The sequence below is a fragment of the Pelodiscus sinensis genome, chromosome 1 (genome assembly GCF_052426305.1).
Source record: "Pelodiscus sinensis isolate ZL-2025 chromosome 1, ASM5242630v1, whole genome shotgun sequence".
NCBI classification, from domain to species: Eukaryota; Metazoa; Chordata; order Testudines; family Trionychidae; genus Pelodiscus; species Pelodiscus sinensis.
This window is the reverse complement of record NC_143052.1, coordinates 92,920,446-92,945,649: the sequence shown is the minus strand read 5'-3', so window position 1 is coordinate 92,945,649 and position 25,204 is coordinate 92,920,446. Positions and strand designations below refer to the sequence as shown.

The 25,204-nt window shown below is 48.1% G+C and overlaps 2 protein-coding genes and 1 long non-coding RNA gene across 3 annotated transcripts; 2 read left to right on the top strand and 1 right to left on the bottom strand.

The window, feature by feature from the left end:
* The first annotated feature begins 1,005 nt into the window (after positions 1 to 1,005).
* Positions 1,006 to 4,245, top strand: ATF4 (activating transcription factor 4). Its single transcript, XM_075936540.2, has 3 exons — positions 1,006 to 1,202; positions 2,269 to 2,580; positions 3,306 to 4,245. The coding sequence occupies exons 2-3, from the start codon at positions 2,364 to 2,366 to the stop codon at positions 4,157 to 4,159; spliced, it is 1,071 nt and encodes a 356-aa protein (XP_075792655.1). The 5' UTR covers positions 1,006 to 1,202; positions 2,269 to 2,363; the 3' UTR covers positions 4,160 to 4,245.
* A 6,412-nt stretch (positions 4,246 to 10,657) lies between these two features.
* Positions 10,658 to 17,946, top strand: LOC106732092 (uncharacterized). Its single transcript, XR_016350427.1, has 2 exons — positions 10,658 to 11,618; positions 15,600 to 17,946. It is a non-coding gene; the product is annotated as an uncharacterized LOC106732092 (long non-coding RNA).
* Positions 17,166 to 22,381, bottom strand: RPS19BP1 (ribosomal protein S19 binding protein 1). The gene is made up of 4 exons (XM_006111524.5): positions 22,202 to 22,381; positions 22,005 to 22,130; positions 21,372 to 21,469; positions 17,166 to 19,201 (listed from the first exon to the last, which is right to left on the bottom strand). Exons 1-4 carry the CDS (start codon positions 22,248 to 22,250, stop codon positions 19,061 to 19,063), a joined length of 414 nt encoding a protein of 137 aa, XP_006111586.2. The 5' UTR covers positions 22,251 to 22,381; the 3' UTR covers positions 17,166 to 19,060.
* Between the last annotated feature and the right edge of the window lie 2,823 nt (positions 22,382 to 25,204).

Genomic DNA, 25,204 nt, shown 5'->3' with positions numbered 1-25,204 from the left:
CACCCCCATCTGAGATCAAGTGTGTTGGGTATTTTTCTGAAAACATCTGGTAACCCTAGGCCCAGAAAGGATGTGAGAAAATGGGGGTGGTGGTGAGGTCAGAGCTGGTGCAGCAGGGGAGGCAGGGTGAGGAAGTCACAGGGCAAGACTAGCATGGCAGTGGAGCGCTGGGGGAGCAGCGGGTGCTGCAGCAAAGGGAGGGGCTGTGGAAGAGCAGGGGGCACAGGAGGGCAGGGCTGTGGGCAAAGAGGCAGCGGTGGGGGCTGGCGGCAGGGCACGAATGCAGGGGTGGGCTGGGAGAGGAGCTGTGGGGTGCAAGGCTGGCACTGTGGGGTAGGGGATGAGAAGGGGCACTGGGGGCAGGGCTAGCACTGGGGGGGATGAGGAAGTGGGGGGAGCACAGGGCTGGCGCTGCAGGGAGGGGGGCGAGCTGGGGGCAGGGCTGATTGGGCGGCTGACGTTGCAGCTAGCCGCCTCGCGCCCCCTCTCCCCCTTCAGCTGAGAAGCGCAGCTCCTGGGCCTGCAGTTTGCATCGCTCTCGCTCTAACCAATGGTAGCTCACAGCGCACGTGAATTTGCGGTATCAGCCAATCAATGCTTCACATGCCCACGTGGTGATCCCCGTGCTGCGCCGAGCCCACCGGTCTGTGCCAGACCAAAGGCGGGAACATCCCGCCCGCGCCAGTTTCTGCGTGGCGTGACGTCACTTCGCGTCAATGAGGCATAGAGTCAGGGTGATGGGTACACTGCACAATATAGCCCCCTGTAATTCTTCCGCCGAGTGTTGGCTGGTCCCCTCGGCAGTGCGCGTGACCACGCGAATCACCTCTCCCGTCCCCGGGAGTCTTCCGGCAATCGGGGGATGGCAGCGGGGCACAGAGCGCTGCGCACCACCCGGCATTTGTGAGCGCGCGCGGTGAATCTGGCGGAAGGATACAGCGAAACCGGATCTCATTTTGTGGGGGGAGGGGAAAAGGGCGGTATATAAGCGGGGAACGCGCGCGCCACCCTCTCATTGTCTGTCTGTCTAGTGCGTTGTGTGTTCTGTGCGTGGGCGCAGGCGGGACCCGACCCGGAGCAGCCTTGCCGCCGCCGCCATGGCTTGGTAAGGGCGGCAGGGCCAGCAGCGGCATCGGCCAGTGCAGCGGGCGCAGCAACAGCAGCGGCGTCCACGGCCCCTCCCCGGCATCTGCAGCCATGGCGTGAGTATGGGGGCGGGGCGGGGCCCCCCATCGGCAACGATCTGGCCGAGTGGGAAAGGGGCGTAAGTGAGCCGGGAAGCCCCCCCCCCCCATGTTAGCGAATGGCTTTTCCCGCGGGGGGTGGGCCGAAATGGTATAGCCCGTAGGGGAGTGAATTGGTCGCTCCCGAAGGAGGGACGCAGGGACGGGCCTTGGGACGCTCCATTGCGCCCTTCCCTCCCTGCCCTGCTAGGGAGCGCGCGAGTTGCTGGGAGGCACCATATGGAGTGGGATGGGGGGGGGGGTGTGAATTCCTGTGATCCGCTTAGCCCGGGAGAACCCATTCCTTATGGAAGGGGGGGGGCATTGCGGTGGATTGTCCCTCTCGCCCCTGCTCCTCGCGCTTGCGGGTCCCTGGGGCTCCGCTGTTGGGGGGCGGGGGGAGCGAGGCTGCAGCTGGGGGCTGCCCATTCAGCTTCCCGCTCCCCTGTGCGCCCTGGCGGGGTTTGTAGGCGAAGTCCCACGTTCTCCTCCGATGCCCGCTCTAGGGCTGCAGGGAGCGTTTCCCTTCCCGCTGTGTCGCGCCTGGTCCGCCTGCTAGATGCCAGGTGCTGCCCCCGTGGAAACGTGGCAGGATACACAAAATGGCTGCCTATTGCTAGGGCGGGGTGAGCGAGCACACAGGCAGGAACGCGAAATGGCTGCAGCAGCTGGCATAGGCGCAAGTCCAGCAATGCAGGCATGAGTCACAGCAGATGGGTGGGAGGGGCTCTCGCAGGAGATGTGACCATATTTGGTCATGAGGAAACTTGAGTGGCCCTTTCTGTTGAGACTTCACAAGCACCATCTTAGTTACCAGATGGCGCTATTGGGGTGAGAGTTCTGAGACCGGCAAGAAGGGTGCAAAATGCAAAAATGTGGCTCACAGGAGATCCTGAAAAGAGGGAAACCCCAGTTTGGTTAGTGTTCCATAACATGGTTTATATAGTTGAAAACTCCCTTTTTCCACCAGTAGAAAACATACAGTTTAAGTCAAATCACACATGGCTGTGCTATATAACAGATGATCTTCTGTCTTTAATTCCAGGTTTTTCAAAGCACCTCACAGCAGCATTGCTGTAATTGACAAAGACACCTACTCATCTACATTCTTTGAGCAAAAAGCATTAACATTTGACCAAGATGAGCCTCTTGAACACGGATATGCTGTTGGGGGGTTTAAAGTCCCCCTTCAGCCAGTGGTGTTTGGTGGCTGAGGAAAGTCTGGGACTTCTAGATGACTACCTGGAGGTGGCCAAGCCCCTCAGTTCGCATGGGTTCTCCAGCGACAAGGCTAAGGCAGTCTCCTCCAATTGGCTGGCTGAGGATAGTTTGGGCAAAACCACAGATGACAGCCAGGGTAAGGCATTACTTTATTCTCACAGGATTATAGTGTTCAATTAGCAAGTGTTTGCATATCTCATTCATTGATGTTGATCAGTGAGCTATTTAAATGGATGAAAAGCAGTGTATAGAGAATCAAGAGCATCTCCATCCCTGTTCCGTATGTGGCTCAAAAGGCTATTCTTTGGGGAAGGAGCCTACAACATGCGAATGTGTTGCTTTCAGGTAGCTCTTAAAATCTTTCCAATTCTATAGAGCTTGAAGGAACCAGAGAAATGGCATGTTACAAATCGCTATCAGGAATATTTTGTCCTTTTTTAGTAAAGCTCTGCAACCCACTCCACAATAAATATCAGGTGGGGAAAACAACCACACCAGCTTGGAGTCAGGTTGATTCAGCATCTTGGTCCAATCGGATATCTCATTGCTGTGGAGTGTGCGCAAAGGATAGGAGTGGAGCTGCAAAACTTCTGATTTTTCTGTAACCCCGTAAGGAGGGGAAAAGAGTGAAGCTGAGCTGGGGTTAGGACCCTTTTGGATCAGGTGGGTTTGGGTCCAGTCTGGGTCAAGCTTAATTAATCTGGAGCAGACATCTATTGTTTAGAACATATGATTAGATTTGTCTATCAGAGAAATGAATGGAGAAAAAATCCACAATATAGCATGCAGTCTTTTCAGTAGCCTTTTGAGTTGATTGTGTGACTGCTGTACTCGTATGGTAATTGTTTCCCCATGTTGCAGAGGATGCCTTCTCCGGCATGGATTGGATGGTGGAGAAGATGGATCTGAAGGAGTTCGACTTTGATGCCCTGTTAGGAATGGATGACTTGGAAACCACCGTCTCTCCAGACGAGCTCATGGCCACGTTGGAAGACACGTGTGATCTATTAGACCCTCCTACCCAGGAAATTCCCAACAAAGAACCTTCACTGATAACTGACCCAATCATTCATCACCCTGAATCTCCAATTGGAGTAGATCAGGTGGCCTCACTTGCCCCCCTTCTGCCTCTTCACCTCTCTCCAGAGTCCTTGACTTCTACTCCAGACCATTCATTTAGTTTAGATCTAGGTAGTGAAGTTGATGTACTGGAAGGAGACAAAAAAGCAGAAGCCACCACATTCGTGGTGGTGGTGATCCCCAAGTTTGAGAAAGAGGAAGAAGTACATTCAGATAATGATAGTGGAATATGTATGAGCCCAGAGTCTTATCTGGGGACACCCCAACACAGTCCAGTCACCTCTGTAGAATCGTTCAATGACAGCCAGTTTCCTGCAGACCCCATTTGTGGTTCTATGCGGCCCAAACCATATGATCATCCTGTAGAGAAAGTAGTGTTGGCAAAGGTGAAGGGAGAAAAAAGGGTTGATAAGAAATTGAAGAAAATGGAGCAGAATAAGACAGCTGCTACACGTTATCGGCAGAAGAAAAGAGCGGAACAGGAGGCCCTGTCTGGGGAGTGCAGAGAGCTAGAACAGAAGAATGAGGCACTGAAGGAGAAGGCAGATTCTCTGAGTAAGGAAATTCAGTATTTGAAAGATTTGATTGAAGAGGTCCGCAAGGCCAAGGGCAAAAGAACTAAAGTCCCTGAGTAGGGTAGTCAGAGTAGAAGTTATGTGCATGTACATAAGAGCTTGGTCCTAAAAGCTGTATTATTGCCTAATAAATTATTTTATAGTAAGTTGGCTTTTTGTGTGTATTTGGGGAATCAGTGGTGAAAGGCCTGACCAATTTTTCTCACTACACCCCTAGCTGTCTAAAGCCAAGCACTTGGTACTCAATGAGTTCCATAGATAAAATGGAGATATGACAGCATTCAAAATTTCAAATGAGCTGCCCCTGCTACTGGTGTGGAATTCAGATAATGCAAGCAAACTGGGGGAATAGGATGTGGAGGGGAGGGAGAGGGTAAGTGGTTTCTATTTTGGAAGCCCCAAATGCTATAGTTCACTAAATGTGCTTCATTGTTTGGCCCTGTTTATAGGCTTTGTCCCTTAATCTGACTTTACAGGTCACACACAAATGAATCAGTCCTGAATCTGCACTCAAACTTGTCATACAGGAAATCGTCTGGCTCTCCCAGTTCTGTGAGCTGGGGAAGAATTGCAATGTTGATATAGAATCAATTTTTTAGTTAGTTCAACTGATCCTTTAATGCAGGGGTGGGGGGAATTAAAGACCTCTAGCTTGTCTGTATCTGAGAGGCCCCTGCAGCTCAGGGTCATGTTGTTGCCTCCCCTCCCCCGGGTATTGGTACTCCCAACTCCAAACCACAGGTCTGGAACACAAAATCTAGCCTGAGGGGTGCCCCCTTCTCCCCCTACCCTGGCTCTGAGGAAGTCTCAATTGGGCCACATCAATTAAGGTGTCTTTCCCCAACCCCCAAAAAAGTTCCCCACCCCTCCTTCAAGGGACAGTGCATTTACTATTTTTTGTTAGTGTTTTCTTGTTTGCAGCAACAGACACAAGGCACAATACTGTGAGATCTTCCCCAACTTTTAGTAGTCTCAGGTGTTCGGAGATATACATGCTACAAAATTGGCAAACAAATGACTTCCCAAGTTGATAACTCCATTTAGAATGAGCAACATGACTTAAAATGTTTATTTTTGGAATTAAGGGATCTATTACCACTTGCAATAGCTTTAGACATGTCTAGAGCCCTAATAACTAAATTCCAGTGATTGGAAGTGGAATTGATTTATACATATTCAAGTTGTCACTGTTGTGACTTAATTTCATGCTAGTCAATTGAAAAAACAACTGTATTCAGAACAATTGGCATGTTTTTTGTTAAGAGCATTTGAGGAAGCGGGGCAGTATCCAATTGGTTACCTACTTTTCTGTTGTATTTTGGGGATTTTTAATAAAGCATGACAAGGCAGAGGAGTGTGGAGCCGAGGAATCCTGTCCCACTTGAAATAGGAAAAATGTACTAGTTTGAATCTGGATATACAGTAGAACCTCAGATACAAACACATCAGGAATGAAACTGCAGAAGAGAATGTTGCTTTCAGCCACTTTAAAGGGAGGAAGCCCAGCAACAGCTCTTACCTTCAAATTTCCCTTCATTTGTTATAGGAAGGGTAGGGAACTTAAGGCCTGGGGGTTGGATGCAGCCTCCTGCGGTTCAGGGTTCTTCCCAGCACTGGGGACCCTGCACTGGCACTCCAGCCCTGGTGTGGGGTGGAGCACGCACAATCTTTTAGGCTGGTCCCTTCTAGGCTCTGGAGTGTGAGGGGAATGGGGGGGAGTATCTTTCCAGTGTGTGAGAGGCATGGCGAATGGTGGCAGGGAGTTTGCGAGCCACAGGTGGAACCCTAGTGGGTTGCCCACCATTGGCAATTGTAGTCCACTGAGACAGAGCTACTTGCTAAATCTTGGCTGCTGATCGTTGCTCTAACTGGTCTTGGCTCTCTGCCCCAAGCTCTCTGTGGCTCGCTCTAGGCTCCAGAGCCACTCCTAGTCTTGGGCCTCTTACTCCTGTCTGGTCCCACCCAAGATGGAGCAGGGACTCCACTCACTGTGTGCATGAACAGGCGTAAGGAGGGGGCAAGAATGGGAACCACTGGTCTACAGCATTTTTTATGTGGACAGCTAATTTTGGCTTAATTGCCTACTTTGTGCTTGAATGGTCTCTTTCAAACCACTTGTAAATTTATTTAAATTCTTAGACCTAATTTTAAACAATCTGTGGCACTCTTCAAGAGTGAAGGAAGTCAAGTGTCCTAGCTTAAACCCAGGTTATTAATTGCCTGCCAAAAATGATATTGATATGAACAGTACCATACTGCATTACTGGAAAAAGTGCTGTTATGAATATTTTAACCACACATAGGTTAAAATTACTGGCCTTTTATGCAGGATAAAATATTTAATTGCCACAGACGAGGATTTGCAGTAAGACAAGTCTATACTCTGAAAAGCTTAAAATCAGAACAGTAATCTTTGGGGAAACAGAGTGGCATAACTTGTTACTGGCTATATTTTTAGGTATTACATCTGCTCATGCCCTTTTCAAGTGGAATGTTTAAGCCATAATTGTTTCCAGTATTTTTTAAGAAGGCTTATGTTGGCTCAATTAGAATGGGTAGACTGAATGGTAAATTTGGAAGGAGAGGGGTGGGAGAGCACTCAGATTTATAGTTACACATTTCAGTACAATTTAGATGATTTCTTAGCGTAGGTGAAAAGAAAAACAAATCCTTATATTATCCTAAAATTCATAAGCAATGAAACATGCAAGAAGTGAGTCACACTGAAAAAGCATTAGTAAATGTATGCAAATGAGTTAAAAGTTATGGAACTTTTGTTCTGCTGCTTCCGATATAGGGCCTTTGATACACAGAACTAATCTTCTTTGCTTCCCTAGAGAGGCAGCTGCTGAGGTATCATCTAGGGCTATGTGACAGGGTGAACTCACTTTATACTAGCTGGGGCAGGATTAACTCTTCACTGGGAGCTGAGGAAGTCATGTCCCTACTGGGCAGATGGCGGGTGCAGCACTAATATAAAAGGGAGCACCTCAGCTCAGTCTAGATCAGTGTTTCTTAAACTGTTCTGTGGTACACCGGTGTGCTGTGAGGCAGTTGGAGGTGTACCATGGAGAATAATTCAAAATGGCTGCCCTTAAAGGAGCAAGTGACTTTTTTGGCTCAATAACTTTCCCTCAACCCTTTTTTTCAATAACTTCACACCCGAACGTTTCCCCCCTGAATTTTTTTCTTTGCTCAACAAAAAATCCTTGGTGTTCCTGGAGACTGTGATGATGCCGCAACTAGATCCAAAAGATATCGTAGGAAGTGACCAGCGTGTGTGTTCCTAGCTATAGTCCAATGGGAAGTGTGTTTTGGTTAGAGCCCTGGGCAGGGATCTGTTCAAGCAGGGTGGGCCTGAGTCTCCTTACTTCAGCTCCCATCTCTCCACCATGTGGCAGCCCATCAACTCTTGTGAGTAGACATTACTGCTCTGCAATTCAGGGTAGTCCCATTGTAGCTGCTGTGCTGCCTTGTGGATCAGGCTAATCCCATTTGACTCCACCGATTAGGTCTCATTGCCCTGCAAATCAGGGTAACAGTTGATGCCAGACACTAGGCCCCACTGACTGTTAATCTGGATTACCCAGTCAATTTTAGTCTTTAGATCTTACTACTTCAAGGTAAAGGACAGTTTGAGGGACAGGCTGAAGTCAGTGGGTAGTGGACAGAGACACCCCCGTTGCATAAAGGGAAGAAACTTGATCCAGGGGAGAAGTGTTTAAAATGTAGGTAAGGCTTCACAGTGCATCTCCTGGGTCAGTGGGTGTTCCCTGGCTGCTTTATCTTACCAGGAACTAGCCTTTAAAAGGCCCTCTAGGGATTTGCTTGGGGGATTTTTTTCACTGTGTCTAGGGACTTATTTAGGCCTGTGACATGGCATTTGCCCTGCACTGGCCCTTTAAGAGTAAAACCACAGCCCTGAGTGAGGGCTGAGAGTGAAATCCTGTTCTGCTAATGAGGGCCCAGCTGGGAGCTATATAAAGAGGGATTCCTGGAGGTAGGGAGAGAGAGAACATGAGCAGTAGGGACCTGACTGCCAGGGAAGCAGGAGGCTTCCTGGAGGTAGAGCAGTGCTGGGGAAGGAAGGTAGAGCTGGGGAAGCTCTGGCCAAGCAAACTTTCAAGGTGCAGGGCTTGAAGCAAGGCCTGAGGCTACTAGGGCTGTAGAGAAGCAGCCATGATGGAGAGGGGCAGCAGGTCCACACCCCTTTGTCAGTGATGAGTGGCTGTTACAGACTGCAGTTTACCCCTGAGGCAGGGGCTAGATCAGTGGTTCCCAACACAGTGCCCGCGGGCGCCATGGCGCACGTGGGGGCATTTGTGGGTGCCCGCTAAGTGCTTGGGGCTGGCCCCGGCTCATGGCACACAGTAAGCACCAGCCCCGGGAGTGCCGCGAATTGGCCGTCCGTGCTCTGGCGCTTGGGGGGGGGGGGAGCGCCGGCCCCGGGCGCGCGGCTATGGGGGGGGGGCGCCACCGGCCCCGGCCGCGTGGCTATGGGGGGGGGGCGCCGCCGGCCCCGGGCGCGCAGCTATGGGGGGCCATAGCTATGGGGGGGCCCCGCCCTCTGGTGCCCAGCAGGCGAACGGCCACGCCCCCTGGTGCCTGACAGCCTCTAATGGTTGGGGACCACTGGGCTAGATGAAGACACTTCACTAATCTGAAGAAGTGGGTTGTGCCCATGAAAGCTCATGATACCATCTACATGTTTTGTTAGTCTATAAAATGCTACCAGACTATTTGTTGTTTTTTTTCCCTTTAATCCTAATTGCCTTGTGGTCCTGCTGATGGCTTGCCTCTGTTTTTATGCCAAAATCGTTGTCAAAAGGGTGTTGTAACTTTCTCGGGCCTTGACACCCAAATGTCTCAGCCTGGTTTGCCATAAGACTCTCTTAAAGGAGTTGTACGTCTTTGATAGGGCGGGTCAGTCATTGCTGCAACCACAGCAAAAAAGACTACATCTTCTGCTTTCTATCACATCGGTGGTTCTGTTCCCACATGGATGATGTGGGTAAGAGCTTTTCCCAGCTAGATGGAGCAGAATGACAGCTATCTTTGACTTGCTGAAGGTTTCCTTCAAAGATCTCATGTCTGACCCTACTTAGGGTTCTTGCTACTATATTCAGGTGTCTGTCAAATGTGTAGGAGAGGGGAATCAGGAAATCAGTAATCATGATACCAGTTAAGGATGTCCACTCTTCAATTAACTGCCCTGTATCTTTGAGGAGTCTGTTTGTTCTGTGATTATACAAACCTCTCTGCTTCATAGCTCTGCAGTCCCTTATTCTGAAGATAGTTCTTGAGTAGCCATCAGGAAGAGAATAGAAGAGCTACATGCACTTGCCTGTAGTCTTCATTTGATATTCTGTAACAAGGTTATCCTTTGCATGTGTCCTTGTTTTTGCCTAAAGTCCTGACTTTTCCGATCCATACCTCTAAGTATCAGTCCTGCCCTAACCTAGGAAGAGAAATGCCTGGCATACCTTGGATCTCAGCAGGGTCCTGCAGAGTAACTAGATGGACCAGAAGTCTTCAGGTGACATGGATCCCCCTTTTCTCTCTCTTCCAGGGTTTTGGGGAAAGGCCTCATCTTGTTCAGATACATCTGGTCAAGTGGATCAGGCCTGGTAACTAGGAGGCTTATGAGGCCACAAAAGTTCCCTGCCAGTGAGACTCAGTCCATGACACTGGAATTACCCCTTAGGTCAAAGATGAGAGATGCCATCTGGTGTTTCTGAGCTCTTTTGTTAGACACCATTGGTAGTGGCTTAGAGTAGTGTTTCCATGTGAAAAGCTCTGCACTCAGAAAAATGGGCAAGATGAGGTCAAGTTTTCTTTCTTCCCCTTTTCCCTCAGTCAGCAGCTGCTGCAGTTTCTTATCTCCCTCCCTTGGGTGTCTGTCTATACAGAGCCCAACTTCTGAAACACTAGGCAAGCCACTGAAAAACAAATCCCAACTCCCAATTTTACTTCTAATTGGATTTTTATCCCCATACTGGCAGGCTTTGAGAGGTTCTCCTTTGGGATGTAGAGCAGGCTAGTAGATAAGTACTCAAACTGGAGAAGGAGGAATCTCAACATTAAAATCCTGGCTGCTGACTGATCAGCATCTTGTCACAGAGCAAGGAAGGATCCAGAGTCTGCACAGTCTATGCTGAATTGCAAAAAACAGATTAGCCGACAAATGGGGCTAACATGTTTTTGTTTCATCTTCCTTAGATTAAACCCACTTAAGAGAGAGAGTCAAACCGTCGTAACCTAACTTCTGGGCTGTGTCTAGACTGGCCGGTTTTTCCGGAAAATCAGCGGCTTTTCCAGAAAAACTTGCCAGCTGTCTACATTGGCTGCTTGAATTTCCGCAAAAGCACTGACTTCCTACTGTAAGAAATCAGTGCTTTTTGTGGAAATACTATGCTGCTCCCGTTTGGGCAAAAGTCCCTTTTGCGCAAAACTTTTGCGCAAAAGGGCCAGTGTAGACAGCTCAGATTTGTTTTGCACAAAAAAGCCCTGATCGCGAAAATGGCGATCGGGGCTTTTTTGCGGAAAAGCGCGTCTAGTTTGGCCACAGACGCTTTTCCGCAAAAAGTGCTTTTGCTGAAAAGCGTCCGTGCCAATCTAGATGCTCTTTTCCGAAAATGCTTTTAACGGAAAACTTTTCCGTTAAAAGCATTTCTGGAAAATCATGCCAGTCTAGATGCAGCCCTGGTATTGCCATTGCAGCTTTTGTAGAGCAAAGCTAGATATGTCTTGTACAGAAGGATGAGTGTAATATAAGAATCTATATCAGGGCTACTCAACGTGTAGCCCATGGGTTGCATGCGGTCCGCGGCCCGTTTGTGACCCCCGTGGTGCAGTTTGGATTTACGTGGGGCTCAACACATGGCCTCCGTGTGGAAGCCAAAACAAAAAATATTCAATATAATGGTCTTCTGTTGATATGCATTTTAGTAGTTAAATTCCTGGACTGTCATTGCTTATTAAAAGTGCTGTCATATGGGTGGAAATCTGGTAAATATTGCATTTTATTAATTTCAGCAGAACTGACTTAAATGGGGCCTGTGTGTTGTGTAGTCTTGCCTTAATCTTTGTATTCAGGCCCGTCAGTGTGAAAGAAGCTATTTGCATGCACATGCACGCATATATATATATATATATATATATACACGCATACAGTCACACTTAAGTTGCAGCCCTCAGCATGTGTTATGAGTATCACTGTGGCCCCGGAGCTTCCAAGTTGAGTAGCCCTGATCTATATAGAATGGAACCATCCCAATCCTCCACCACTAAAATACAGTCATCCAGTGGTAGGAAGATCAGAGCTGCAGGCAAACAGCACATCACTTCCACAGCTCTTTCAAAGAAAGTTCTATTCCCCCCTACCTTCTCTCTATTTTTACTTTAAGAAATGTGGGAGGGAGGGGGGGACCCTGCTGCTTTCTTTATCTGATTGCAGCTCAGATTTTCTTGTTTTCAAACAGGTCATGGAGCTGATGCTATGCCTGCCTCATGAGCTCAGGTATGTAATTGAAATAACGTTCAAGAAATCATTCTTGGTGATTTAGTCCTGTTTTTAATTAATAGCTATAGATTTGAAACTTTATTCTTCCACTGTAATTTTCATACAAACTCAGGCCAGAAGGGATTCTTACTCCTGCTAGAATTCTGCACTATGGCACAATGCAGGATTTGCACAGAACTAATGTTTCTGGCAGAATTTTTTTTTAATGCAGCATTGGTGATTTTCCACCAAAACGTTTCCCCCTTCCAGTTTTACTTGTAGGAGCAGCAATGGGGGAAGGGAGCTGCAGCTCCGCAGAAGCCAGCACCCATGGAAAGGCAGTTTAAAAGCTGCCTCCCTGCACGTTTACTCCTGCCTGCCCGCCCCCCTGCCTCTGTGGGAGCCAGCTTAAAAGCTGGGTTCCGACAGGTGCCACCTCCTTGCTGCCTCTGATACAGATGTAGCAAGGGGGGGGGGGGAGGATTGTGTGTAGCTGATATAATTAACTGATAAGCCCAGGGAGATGAATATCACTTGCCTCTTGGCAAGAAGCCAAGAGGAAGTAGCAGCAAGGACAGGCTGCCCTTTGGGAGCTGATCACTCCCTTTGAGTGCCATTGGGCTGGGTTAGCCAACAGGATATTCTGGTCCAACTATTTCAGGCAAAAAGCCATAGCATGGCAGCTCAAGTCCCTCCCCCCTCACTAATTGCAGTACAACCTTCTAGCTGCTCTCCAGAAAGCAGTCAAGGTGTTTCTCAAGCAAAGATATCCTTTGCCTCTTTCGTGTTTCCTGGTGCCTTATTCCACACCTATTTGATTCTGCCTAAATTCCTTACTTCCCTGTACCTTTTCTCTTTTGAGACTCCTTTTTGCTGATCACTGCATAACAATTTTCCTACCCATTATCAGCCTCTCTTAACTCTGACAGCCTTAACTGGGGCAACATTTATTTTCCAGTGAGGAGAAACCCCCATTCTTTTTGTTTTTCCACTCCAGCTGGTAGCATCTGCACTGAACATGTACAATGGAGAACAGTGTAACTATCTTCCTACATATGCCAATTTACTACCAATTGATGGTGGTTGGGTGCTGGCTACCTTGGGAGATTTCCTCTCCCCTGCTGCCCCATCCTTGCAGTAAAGAGTAACTTAAAGGCTCTTCCTAAATTCAACTTCGTGTGAGTGTGAGTGTGAGTGTGTGTGTGTGTGAGAGAGAGAGAGAGAGAGAGAGAGAGAGGTGTCCCTGGATCCAGGATGTGCTTCCTCTTTGGGATCAACAAAGCATATATCACTAAGGGTACGTCTAGACTACATGCCTCTGGCAACAGAGGTATGTAGATTAGGCTACCCGGCATAGGAAAATAAAGCAGTGATTTAAATAATCGCCGCTTCGTTTAAATTTAAAGGGCTGCCGCACTGAGCCAATCAGCTGTTTGTCGGCCCAGCGCAGTAGTCTGGATGCTCTGCAGTCGACATCAAAGGCATTTGTCGATGTCCCAGGTATGCCTCCAGGAGACCTACCTGAGAGGTCGACAAACGCCTTTGATGTTGACTGCAGAGCATCCAAACTACTGCGCTGGGCCGACAAACAGCTGATTGGCTCAGCATGGCAGCCATTTAAATTTAAACGAAGCGGCGATTATTTAAATCACCACTTCATTTTCCTATGCCAGGTAGCCTATTCTACATACCTCTGTCACCAGGGGCATGTAGTCTAGATGTACCCAAAGTCTGAGCGTAGCATCAAGGCCCAGCTGATCAGTCTGGCCTTTTGGAGCTGTGTATAAAATTCTGTTTTGATTAGTTGCTTTTAAATATGTTGCTTTTAAATTCACCCATACTACACCTTTAGAAAATCATAAGCAACTATGTTCCCATAACATAAGGGAATCCTCTGAACTGTCATTCATGTTAAAATTCGACACTCTCCAAGAAGGAATGAACAAACACAAACTATCTTACCCGTTACCAAGATAGCTTCCCCAATTATCACCTCTAATACCATTAGCTCACAAACATCCCACTCTCCCCACCTCTAATATCATCAATTCACAGACACTTACCTTCCTTCCTTCCCCCCTGCCCCCGCATCCCCCTCCTGTTCTGAAATGTGATTTGTCCTTTTAATATGTGTTCATTTCTTTTAATTGTATCCTTTGGTATATATGGTTGTGACTATTTTCTTCCACTATTTGATCTGAGGAAGTGGGTCTGGCCCACAAAAGCTCATCATCTAATAAACCATCTTGTTAGTCTTTAAAGTGCTACATTGTCCTGCATTTTGCTTCAGCTATCCCAGCCTAACACGGCTACATTATCACTAGCTTTCTAGAGGTATTCTAGCAAGCATTTTAAAACCCAATCATTTCCAAAGTAGTGGCCAGTCACTTCACATTTCACCTTTTTTTCCTATGTTCATTTCTTATCGAACTTATAATTTAAAGGGTAAAGTGGAGTTCTTGCTCGTGAAAAATGTCACATCAGGTATGGAAAAAACTGAAAAGCTTAGTGGTAATACAGGTTGAATCTGCAATCCAGACTTCTCTGATCTGGGATAGTCAGCAACCCCGTAGACTGGTGCATTTATGCAGGAAGGTCCAGCAAGCTGGGACTAGGAGCATTGCCAGACCAGGGAAAAACGAAGTCCTGGCAGCCATAGCAGCGGTGCCCTAAGGGCAACGGGGCCACCACTGACCTCTCCTGATCCTGCAGATTTCCTGGTTTGAGACCAGTCAGGTCCCAAGGGTGCCAGACCAGGGAGGTATAACTTGTACTTCAAAAGCACCAAAGTCCCATTTTCAGAAGTGGCTTAGGGCTCTCATTGGGAATTACAGGCAGTCCCCGACTTACACGGATCCGACTTATGTCGGATCCACACTTACGAACAGGGATTTTCTCACCCCGGAGCTCACGGGCAGCAGGTCGCCACCCGTGTCCTCCGAGGCGAGAAAAGCTTCTCCTGGTCTCCCTGGTCTGCTGGGGGAGGGTCCAGCAAAGCCGCTGGACCCCCCCCAGCAGACCAGGGACACCTGAGCAAAGCCGCCGCCTGGGCGGCTTTGCTCATTTGCCCAGGAGCAAAGCCGCACAGGCGGCATTCCGCCACCTGTGCAGCTTTCCTCGGGGGCAAAGGAGCAAAGCCACACGGGCGGCGGGGTCCCTCTGCCTGTGCGGCTTTGCTCGGGTCTCCCTGGTCTGCTCGGGGGGAGGGGGCGCAGCTAGTGCGTGCCCCGCCCCCCCAGCAGACCAGGCTTTTGTTGCGGGATGCCTCAGGTAGAGCAGCTGGGGTGCTGCCGGGTTGGTCCTGTGGGAACCTACCGGGCAGCGCCCCAGCTGTTCTGTCCCAGGCTCCAGATTCAGCAGCTGTTGAAACTGATCAGGCTGATTCCAGGAAGCTGGGGGCAGAGCAACTCTGCCTCAGGCTTCCTGTAGTCAGCCCCTGGTCAGTTTCAGTGGCAGCAGCTGAATCTGGAGCCAGTTCCGACTTACATACAAATTCAACTTAAGAACAAACCTATAGTCCCTATCTTGTACGTAACCCGGGGACTGCCTGTATGTCCTCTCTGAGCTAGATAGTTCCAGGACTGCAGTCTGAGTAATTAATGGCATAGAAAAGTTAGGGAGGGGAAGAAGCACCTAATTTATCTCATAATACAAGACAAAGTAAAAGACAATGAATTTAACTTGAAAAGAATTACCAGTTGCCTAGGCATCCCACTGTTGCTTGTGCCTGTCAAGATTGACTCTACCAGTTTGCTTTCCATTCATGTTGGAGTGCAAGCCACACCCTGGTATTATGGATCTGATTCATGATAGGCTAGCCCAATACTAAACACCCAGGGATTGCTTTGCCCTGTAATTCCTGCCAGATGTAAACCACTGCCAGACTCATGCATATTATGTACGTTTATATTAAAGTTGCTGCCCTTCTCCCTGTGGGTGGGGAAGTTATATGCAAGATGGCAACCCTTTAATTTTAGTTATCTTTATTTTCTGCTACAGCATACCCAGCCTGTGTTGCAGAGCTGCGACCAGAGCCAGGAGTCCAGCCTCAGTGAGCTCCTCTAACCAAGCACTCACCCCACAGCAGTAGAAAGCAGTCAAATGTGGTAGGTCACAGCTAGAACAAAGGGGGGCATACCCAGACAGGGTCAGCTTCTCCAGGCTGCAGAGCTTTAGGTTTTATGTTAAGAGCCTTTCTCTTCTGCTTCTGTCACAGGAAGCCAAATGGAAATAGGAGCTACTTTAAAGTAAAAGCATCCAGGCCATTCCTTGCACACAATCTTGAGCTCAGCTTTGCCTGTAGTTGATTGCTGAGTAGGGATGTGAAAGGTTAACTGGTAAGCACCACTCTTAATGGGTAATACTTACCACTTCCAGTTAACTGGTGGGGTCTGGAGCAGCTCCCCACCTGCCGCCTTAGGGGACTGCTCCAGCTCTGCAGCAGGCTTGGGGGGTGGGGGGGGTCATCAAAGCCAGGGACTGCTGCAATTGCCCAGAGCAGCCCCCTTAAATGTGATGTTTAACCAGTTAACCAATTAAACTGGCTAACCAATTAAATGGAATTTTACTTCTCTATTGCCTAGTGAAGCAATAGGCTATTATAAACCTGCTTTCTCAAGGCCCCACAATGGTCATTCACCAGCATTTTCACATTTTAATATTTTATACAAATTAATACAATGAAGTCTCCAGTGGCTCCACATTCCTTACTCCAAAATGCTGTTCTCTCAAGGTTATTCACAGAGAACTGTGGCCCCTGCAGACAGAGAAGAGGCCTCATTAACCTGTTTTGCTCAAGCCTTATGTCCACTTGATGGACAAGCAAGTCTGGAGAGGCCTTTGCACTTGTGGGAATGAAATCAACTAATAAGGAGAAAATAGCATAATTAGTTGGACTGTGTACATACATATTAAAACTGTTCTTGGCATGTCTCATACTGCAGGGCTAACTGCACCTCTGTGTTGTTCCTGGTTTGGTCTGAGTGCACTCCTAGGTGTAAAACCTCATGAGTTCCCCCTGGAGAACAAGTCTACAGTTCTCTTCCAGAGCCTGGTCTAGGAGTGGATCACATATGCTTACCAACAGTGACTGCATTCAGCACCTTTGGTTCTTCAGCCTCCCAAGTAGGTTCTTCTGTTGGTCTGGTGCCCCCCCCCCATGACCACTTCCTCTTTTCCGAGGAAGCCTTTTTTAAACTGCCAAGACGTTTTGTTCTTCATTCTCAGACTTCTGGACAAAACTAGTCTTGCAAGTTAGTGGGAAAGGAAATATAAGGTCCTCAAAAATAACCACTTAGGCACAGTTCCTTAACAACTCTGCTTTGCGGTGTTGAGAGGCAGAGGTTTGCCCAGGCCTAATTAAGACCCTTGACCCAACCCTTTCATCCAAACTTGAGACAATGCCACTTCTTTCAGGCCATACTACAGTAGTTGTATTCCACCAGGTGGCTCAGCCCTACAAAGGAATGGCTTATTTCAAGCAGTTTTCACCTCCTGCTTGTTTTGCCTTCCAGCCCCTATTCAACCAATCTTCATACAGTAAACACCCTAATTACCATGTCAATATACATATTAATGAAAAGTTTATTTCAAACAAGATGACAAAATAAAAATGGCTCTCTAAACTGACTCTGGCCAAGTTCTTGAAACAAACAAAGTATAGTTTAAAAAAAGAGAATCCACTCAGCACTGGATGAGTTACTGTTTCTGCACCAGGAACACGTACAAAATAAGGGAACTGGACCTTTCACTGCTCTAGTCTGTTTTTGGCATAAGAGAGAAGGAAATGAGTAATTGAGAATTCCCCTCACATCCTCTTACACAAGTTCCCAGAAATATACAAGCTAATGAACATTAATGCTCAGAATTAACTATTTTGCCATTACCACAGATTTTAGTAATATCTTGGCACCCCAAACCTTCCATTTCTGAGAAAACGCCTCCTCCCATCTAGTTATTACATATTGCTGGCAAGTGAGACAGAACACACCAGTGAGGAAAGAGGAGGAACAATAAGTTTGAGGACTGCAAGGAGAATGAAAAGAGGAGAGTATATGGAACTGCTCTCCCATACAGACATTAGACATTTCATTTTAGCCAGGCTATTTGACAAGGAAGCACGGATTCACATAAATTGATATTAGGGCTGCTTTTTTTTTTGTCCTTATTCATTTAACTTTTTTTTTTTTCAGGTGGAGAACAAGGGTCTTGCATTCTGGGGATACAGCAGCTGGCAATAAAGTAGTCGCTAACCCTCCAGAAATACATTGTATAGGCTTATCTCAATGAATGAATGTCTCTGAATTATCAACCTTCCCTCTGCTGGCCAAACTACATATTGCAACACCTAAAGAATTTAGCGCTATTTATGGGGTAAGAGAAAATTGCCTTTTTCGACCCAGTATCATAATCACTAACCAAAAATTCTCAACAATAATATGCTGCCTTTGCCAGCTGGTGTTTGCAAGGCAGGGAGGGATGGGAATTTTCAGGGGAAGTGACAAATAGCCACAGCTAGCAGGCCTGGGACAGAGAAGCTGACACATGGATTGATATTAGGGCCAACTGTACTATGCAGCAACACAATCCCCAATGTTTAGTACGTTGATTTAATGGGCTTGAGCGTAAACTACCAGACATATGGTGACTGAAAAAGGAGATTTGTAGGAAGGAAGGTTGGGAGGAGTCCAGTACAGAAGGGTTATTTCATTTCCATGTGCAGCAGTCTGAAGGAGCATACATATATTTTAATATTGATCATAGAGACTTCCACACAGCCTAAAAAATTGTGCTTGATTGACCTGTTTAACCTTTGCCAACCACACCCTTTTGGAATAATCATTCCAACACAGAGGTAAGCAAATATGCTCCCTAGACATAGTGACTACTGAGCAAGCTCCATACAGACATGGCATTATACAAGGAGAAGAAAGTCAAGGTCTTTGCCTCAGAGATCATAACCTAAACAGATGTTTGACTAGTCCTCACATCTCCCCCTTCCTAGAACATCCTCCTCCTTTTTCTGACCATTTGTCCCAAGTGCTCCACAATTCAGCTCTAAATCATCTCCTGTTGAGACCTGACACTTTAGACTGGGTTTGCCAAATAAGATGGATAGCAGGATACTGTCTCAGAGAAGCCCAGTCTGCTTCTGGCTTGAGTGAAGAATCTGCTCTACTCCAAGAGAACATGACTCAGGTGCTGTCCGGAAGTGGGCAATAGAGGAAACATGATGCACCCTTACAACATGATCTCCCTACCTGCATTTGAGTCTACAGCATCCCATCCCCTGCTAGCAGCTGTATAAAATGTGTTAGTTATGTAAAGCCTAGCAGCAGATGTGACATCTCAACATTTGCTGGCAAAAGGTAGCTTCAAACACCCTGCATCTTCCACCCAAACAGAACAGGCTCAGTCCCATACTCTGCACAGTGAAAAGCCCAGAGCTGCAAGAGTTCTCATCACACTGCTCCAGCTCGTCCAAAGTATTCTCGCTCAAACTTCCGGAAGTCTTCCTCCGTGAAGACAGTGCCTTCAGATTTCTTCTTTGGCTTCTCTGGGGGACGGTCTTTAGATTTTCTGCCCCTATTCTGGGCAAGAACCTTCAAATAACAGGAAGGAAAGATCATTACTACCTTTGCTAATCTTATCCCAGACACAGTATAAACTACTGTTCCAGTAATCCTTGTCCTAGCCTGCAGCAACCCCCACCTGTTCCAGTCCTGGCAATGCAGAGAAAAGACAGATCTTTATGAGGGTTAATAAAACCTTGTGTTTGGGGCAGCTGCAGACTTCACTTGCGTTTTTTAGACTTAAAACATTTTTTTGTAGCTCTTTTCCTGCTGAGGGCCTTAAAGCTAAACCAACTGCTAGGGCTGAAAGCAAATCACACATTTTGTGAAGAATGTGTTATTCACAGCATTCCTTTCAGATGCTTAGTTCACTGGCTTCTGCTTTTGTGGAAATCCACAGGCATGGGTCAGTCTGTTTGAAGATAAACTACAAAACCGATCACCAGATGAGTGGGAAGAACTAGCTACCCCAGGTTACTTCTTAGTTACTGGCAGCTGCTTACAGCACAATAGGTTTCCCTACAAAAGAGCCATTGTAGCTTAAGACGATAACAGTGAGAAGGAGCAGCACAGGACAGGGAAAGTTAGTTCTGTGTTCCCAACCTGGAGCCGACACCAGTGCCACTATGCAGCTTTGGTAAAGCTTTAGTCTCTCCCTCTGGAATGTGATATCTCCTTCATAAAATCATAGGATTGGAAGAGACTTCAGAAGGTCTCTGAGTCCAACCCCCTGCCCAAAGCAGGACCAATTCTCTTAGATGAGTTGTGGAACTCATGTAAATAATGCTACCTATGCAGAGTAAGGATGTTAAGTATCGTATAACTGAGTCATCAACTAGTCGATAGGGTTGCACTGCCCCTTTGAAATGCCTCAACAGAATTTCAATGTGGCAACGCCACACCAAGTCTGGGATCAGCTGGGGACTCCCCTCATTTGAAGGAGGGAGGGACTCCCCCCATTTAAAGCTGCTGTGGCATTTCAGGGAGACAGCGCTGCACGGAGCAGCTGACCCCAAGTTCTGTGAAGCACTGCCATTTTGAAGTACCCCCTTACTTCCCCCCTTGCTGTCTCTATCAGATAGAGGCAGCAAGGGGGAGGAGGAGGTGGAAGAGACTTCTTGTCAACTGGTTCTTACCATCCCTAATGCAGAGCTATTAAATAAATGCCATCCTATTTAATACACTTTTGTACTGTTTTTTAAACCTTTCATAGGAACAACAACTATAAAGGAAACAGAAAAACAATTCCTTTCTTCCTCAGTTTTCTTTTTACACCTGACAGATTGCAGACAGTTTCATTAGCTTTGCCAGTTGTATGAATCTTTAAAAATCACCAGGGGAAAGAACCATTTTAAGTGATAAGACAACAAAACAAGAAACCCATAAGGGGCACCATATATAGCACCTTGCAATTACAACAACACAATTCTCTAAAAATCACGAAGTTCTGGCCGAAGGATGCCTAGTATTTGGCCCTATTAGAGCCAGACTTTGCTTATATAACAGAAGAATCTATTGCAGTGGTCCCCAACCTTTTCAGGTTGTCGGGCGCCAGGGGGCGTGGCCGTTCGCCCGCCGGGTGCCAGGGGGCGGGGACACGTGTGTGCCCGGGGGCGGGGCCCCCACCCTGAAGCGCCGCGCACCTGGGGCCGGCGGCCCCCCTCCCACCGAGTGCCGCGCGCCCGGCGGCCCCCCTCCCACCGAGTGCCGCGCGCCCGGGGCCAGCGCTCCCCCCGCCAAGCGCGCCCCCCCCCCCGCAAGCGCCCGTGCGCCATGTGCCCGGGGCCAGGCCAGCCCCAAGCACCTGGCGGGCGCATTCAAATGCCCCTGCGGGCACCATGGCGCCCGCGGGCACCGTGTTGGGGACCACGGATCTATTGGATACCCCAACATCCACATTTTTTGGTACCATTCATTACATTTTGATAAAGAGGACCTATAAAATCATCTTGTTGGATCTTCCCAAAAATCTTAAGGTTGGCCTTGGTTGTGTGATCATTATATAACATTTTGGGACCAGAGTACAGTGGGGTAGTGGAGTAATCGCACTCAAAAATTTTAAGGTCAACATTAGCTACAACCCACACATTTTTTAGCATTGCCCTGTTCCTCAGCATTCACCAATCTTCAAGGTGAAGGACACATCGGAGCAACTTCTCCTTTAGCAGTATTCTAGGCAACAAAAACAAGACTCCCTTGCCTGCTGCATGATGGTTTTGTCAGTAGTGAATTGGCTCTTTGTCATGTACTGCAAGTTCTTCTTCAATTGATCCACAGCCTGGTGCTTCTGGTACTCCTCTGAGACAGGACAGAGAACAAGGCATCTTTGTGAGTGTGTATTGTGTAACAACTAAATGGAGAGCACAGAGAGCCAAGTAGGGGCATCATAACCAGAATATGACATTACTCCTGGGCCATGTGTCTGTTGGCAGTGGCACCAAAACTTTGTTTTAAGAATCATGGGGACAAGACAATGATACGACTGATCGGATTGGGGACAAGATAACGATAAAACTGATTGGGGGGGGGGGGAAGGGTATGGTGCAGCAGGTGCAAAGAGGATCCTATAGAGCTCCTAACCTGGACAGACGGGAAGAAAGCCAATTCACATGCATGCAACGGGCTTCTCCCCTCACCAAGCTGTCAGCCTTGAAAAGACTGGTCAGCCTTCGTTCTCACGACCACGTGGGATAATAGCGTCCCCTCTTAAGGCCCTGGGGGCGCACCGTTTTCAGGCCAGCTGGTTTTCCTCTGGTAAGTCCCAGGCTTCTGTGCCCAGTGCCTCCCACCAGCAAGGCAGCCTGGGGTAGTGGCAGCGGGGGAGGGTCCTCACCTATCGCCGACTTAGTGACTTTGCCTTTGACCGTGTTCTTGTCCCTGCCAGGGCCCCGAGCCGCCTTCCTCCTCCCGAGGCGTTTGCAGGGCCGCTGCGGGGGGCTGCGGAGCCCGGGTTGGTGCCCTGTGGGGGGAGAGAAAGTTAATGGGGCGCGCAGGTGAGGATCTGAGCCCCGCTCGGCCCCACTTACTTACCCGCCGCCTCCAGCAGCTCCAGCCCCTTCCTCAGCAAGGACGCCGACATTCTACCCACGTGGAGCCGGCTTGCGCCTTCACTCCCGCCACACTTCCGGTCTTCCCCTTCCGCCCGCACGCCTGCCACACTTCCGGTCTGTCCCTTCCGCCAGCACGCCTGCCACACTTCCGGCACCTACGCCTGGGCAAAGTCAACTCCGCGCCCCTCCCGTCCCACACATGCGCAGAAGAGGCTCTGGCGTCTGGCTGTCGGGGAGGCTCACACCGTGGCTCTGTCGCGGTGGAGGCGCAGGGCAGAGCTGCTGCTTCTCTCCCTCCCCCCCCCCCAAGTACTGGCAAAAGTTGGGCCAATCAAAGCTGTTCCTCATCCCCCCTCCCAAACGTTCAGATATTTTTTTGAAGTGGCCCCAGAAGGGGCGGGGCCTCAGGCAGAAGGGGCGGGGCCAGGACACTTTTATGCCTCCCCGCCCACGGGCCCTAATTGGCCTGGGGGGAGCGGCAGGGCGCCCACGGGCGGATGAACCCACTTGGCGGGCCGGATCCAGCCTGCGAAGGTGCTTTTACCCACCCGGGGGTTAGGGCCTGTGGGTGCTGCCATTGGGGGAAATAATGACAGTAATACCCTGGTGTCATGGTTTTCCAGATCAAGACCCATAACGTCTGGGTCAAATCCCAGCCTTGGCTCCTAAGGCACCTCATTGACTCTTGCCAGCAAATATGTTTGTCGGTATCTTACTTCTTTATAGATAATACCCAATGACAAAGACTTGATGTCAGAGACTTCTGCATGTACTCATCATTTGACTAGGGTGTCACAACATTATTTTATGTTAGCTAATGCTAGTAGCAATAAGGTGACATGAGAGAAAAAGAGTAGGGGGTATGTGGGAAAGGGGAACTGGACTCTCCAGGCCTTGTGGGAAAAAAAAAGACACTAGAAGTTTGCTTCCATTATTTTTCCTGGCAAAAAATACTTTACCAACAAAAGGACTAATGTGGACAAACTCAGCACTTCCCCCTTTTTTTCTCTGAACCACCATGGGCTCAGAGCATTGTTCCCGCTGTTCTAAACTTGTTAATAATGAGCATTCAAGAGTCAGGTTTATTGAAAAGAAGGCACAGCACTTCTGTTATACTTCTTGAATTTTATAGTGCATAATGAGTATGTAGAGAGGCCTATCAATAGCACAGTCAGGCCCATGTGAGGTTTATCTTCCACACCCATACACACCCCAGTTTAGCAACATGAACTCCTAAAACAAAAGTGAAATAACCAGTATGCATGATAAATAGATGTAACATTTTCCAAATTCATGTCATTGTTCATTATACTGTATTTCAGTCTTGCTAGTAGTATCCTGGAGATTTTCTCTGAGCATCATGGTTAAAGTTTCTCTTGACTACGTTCTGGCTTCATAGATGCCTGGACTTGTCAGCTTCAGCTATTCTGGTGTCTGTAATGATTCCACAATAGTTCCTGTCATGCTTCTGCAGTCACTGACAGATTTTCTCATGACCTTTTCTGACCTTCAAAGAATTACCGTAGGTTTTTGTCTATTTTCCCAAATGCCAAGGAATACAATTTTTTCCAGCAGGTCACTTAAAAGTGTATTGATCATCTGTAAGGTTCAGATTTAGTCTGGATATCTTTAGTAAAAGTCATGGTAGCAAACAAAATTCATAACCCGTGACCTATCCATAACTGTACTAGATACCCCTGGTGCTCAAGGTGGGGATGCAAGGCTCCTGACCTTCACTGATGCTTTGGGGTAGTAGGGGGAGGAGGTGCAGCACATGGCCCAGCACCCCCACCGGTGCTCAGGAGGTATGTGTGGCTTGGGACTGCTATTGGTGCTTGGAGGCGCATGGGTTAAGACCACTGCTGGTCTGGGGATGAGGTGTGGCCCAAGACTGCCCCAGCAACAGCCAGTGTTGCTGGCCATGGGGTCAGTTGTACTTACCACTGCAGAAATCATGGAGGTCCTGGAAAGTCATGGAATCCGTAACTTCTGTAACCTCAATGACTGACTTGCAGCCTTAATCATCTGTAACTTTCAAATTTATTTTGCTAGTTTATCATCCCCTTAAAAGGTACATCTGCACTGCAATGTGACTGGTCTAGATCAGCTGACTTGGGCTCACGGGGCTCGGGCTGGAGCCCATGGTCTGAAGCCCCATTGGGGGTTAGATCTCAGAGTCTGGGATCTAGCCTGAGCCAACCATCTGCACTGCAATTTTTAACTCCATAGCCTGAACCCATGAGCCCAATCAATTGACCCTGATTCTGAGACTCAGTGCCACTGTTTTTTATTGCAATGTAGACCTACCCATAGAATCATAGTGTCATGCCCCCCAGCCTTTATGAAAATTGACTTATGAATTGGATATGCAAAACTCAAAGATGCTTTAGGCAAAATGCATCTTGTGACATAATTTTTAAAGTTATAATCTGCAGAATGTGTCCACTGTGTGTACGTATCATTCTTATATGTGAAGTTAGAAATGCAAAGTGTAAACTTGTCTTTATTAATGTAAGTCTTCTAGTGAAAGCCATCAGTGGTATTTAAGGAAACGTAATGGCCTGGTGCTCAAGACAGTGATCTGTAAATGGGTTTGTTTTTCCTATATGCCCAAATCATGGTAGGTCCTTGAAAGACATATGATTAGGGAAGTAAAATCCTGTTTAAAAAGTTAACCTGGTAAAAATTAATTTTAGTTGGTTAACTGGAATCCCCCTTGCCTGTGGTACGCTGAGTCTGGATGAAGCAGCCTTCCACTAGGCCTTCTGTATTGTGGGCTGTTCCAGCCAAGCCAAGCTGAGCCTGTGGCACTGCAGGTGGGGCTGCTTTGCCTGGGCCCACAGCGCTGCAGGTGTGGGCTGCTATAGCCTGCCACTTTGAAATGGCACGGGGAGTACGGGTTCAGTAGGGGACTGCCCTACCGGCCCTGTGCTCCCTGCAGCGCTTTCACCTTTGAAGTGTAGCAGCAGCCTTAGGACTGTTG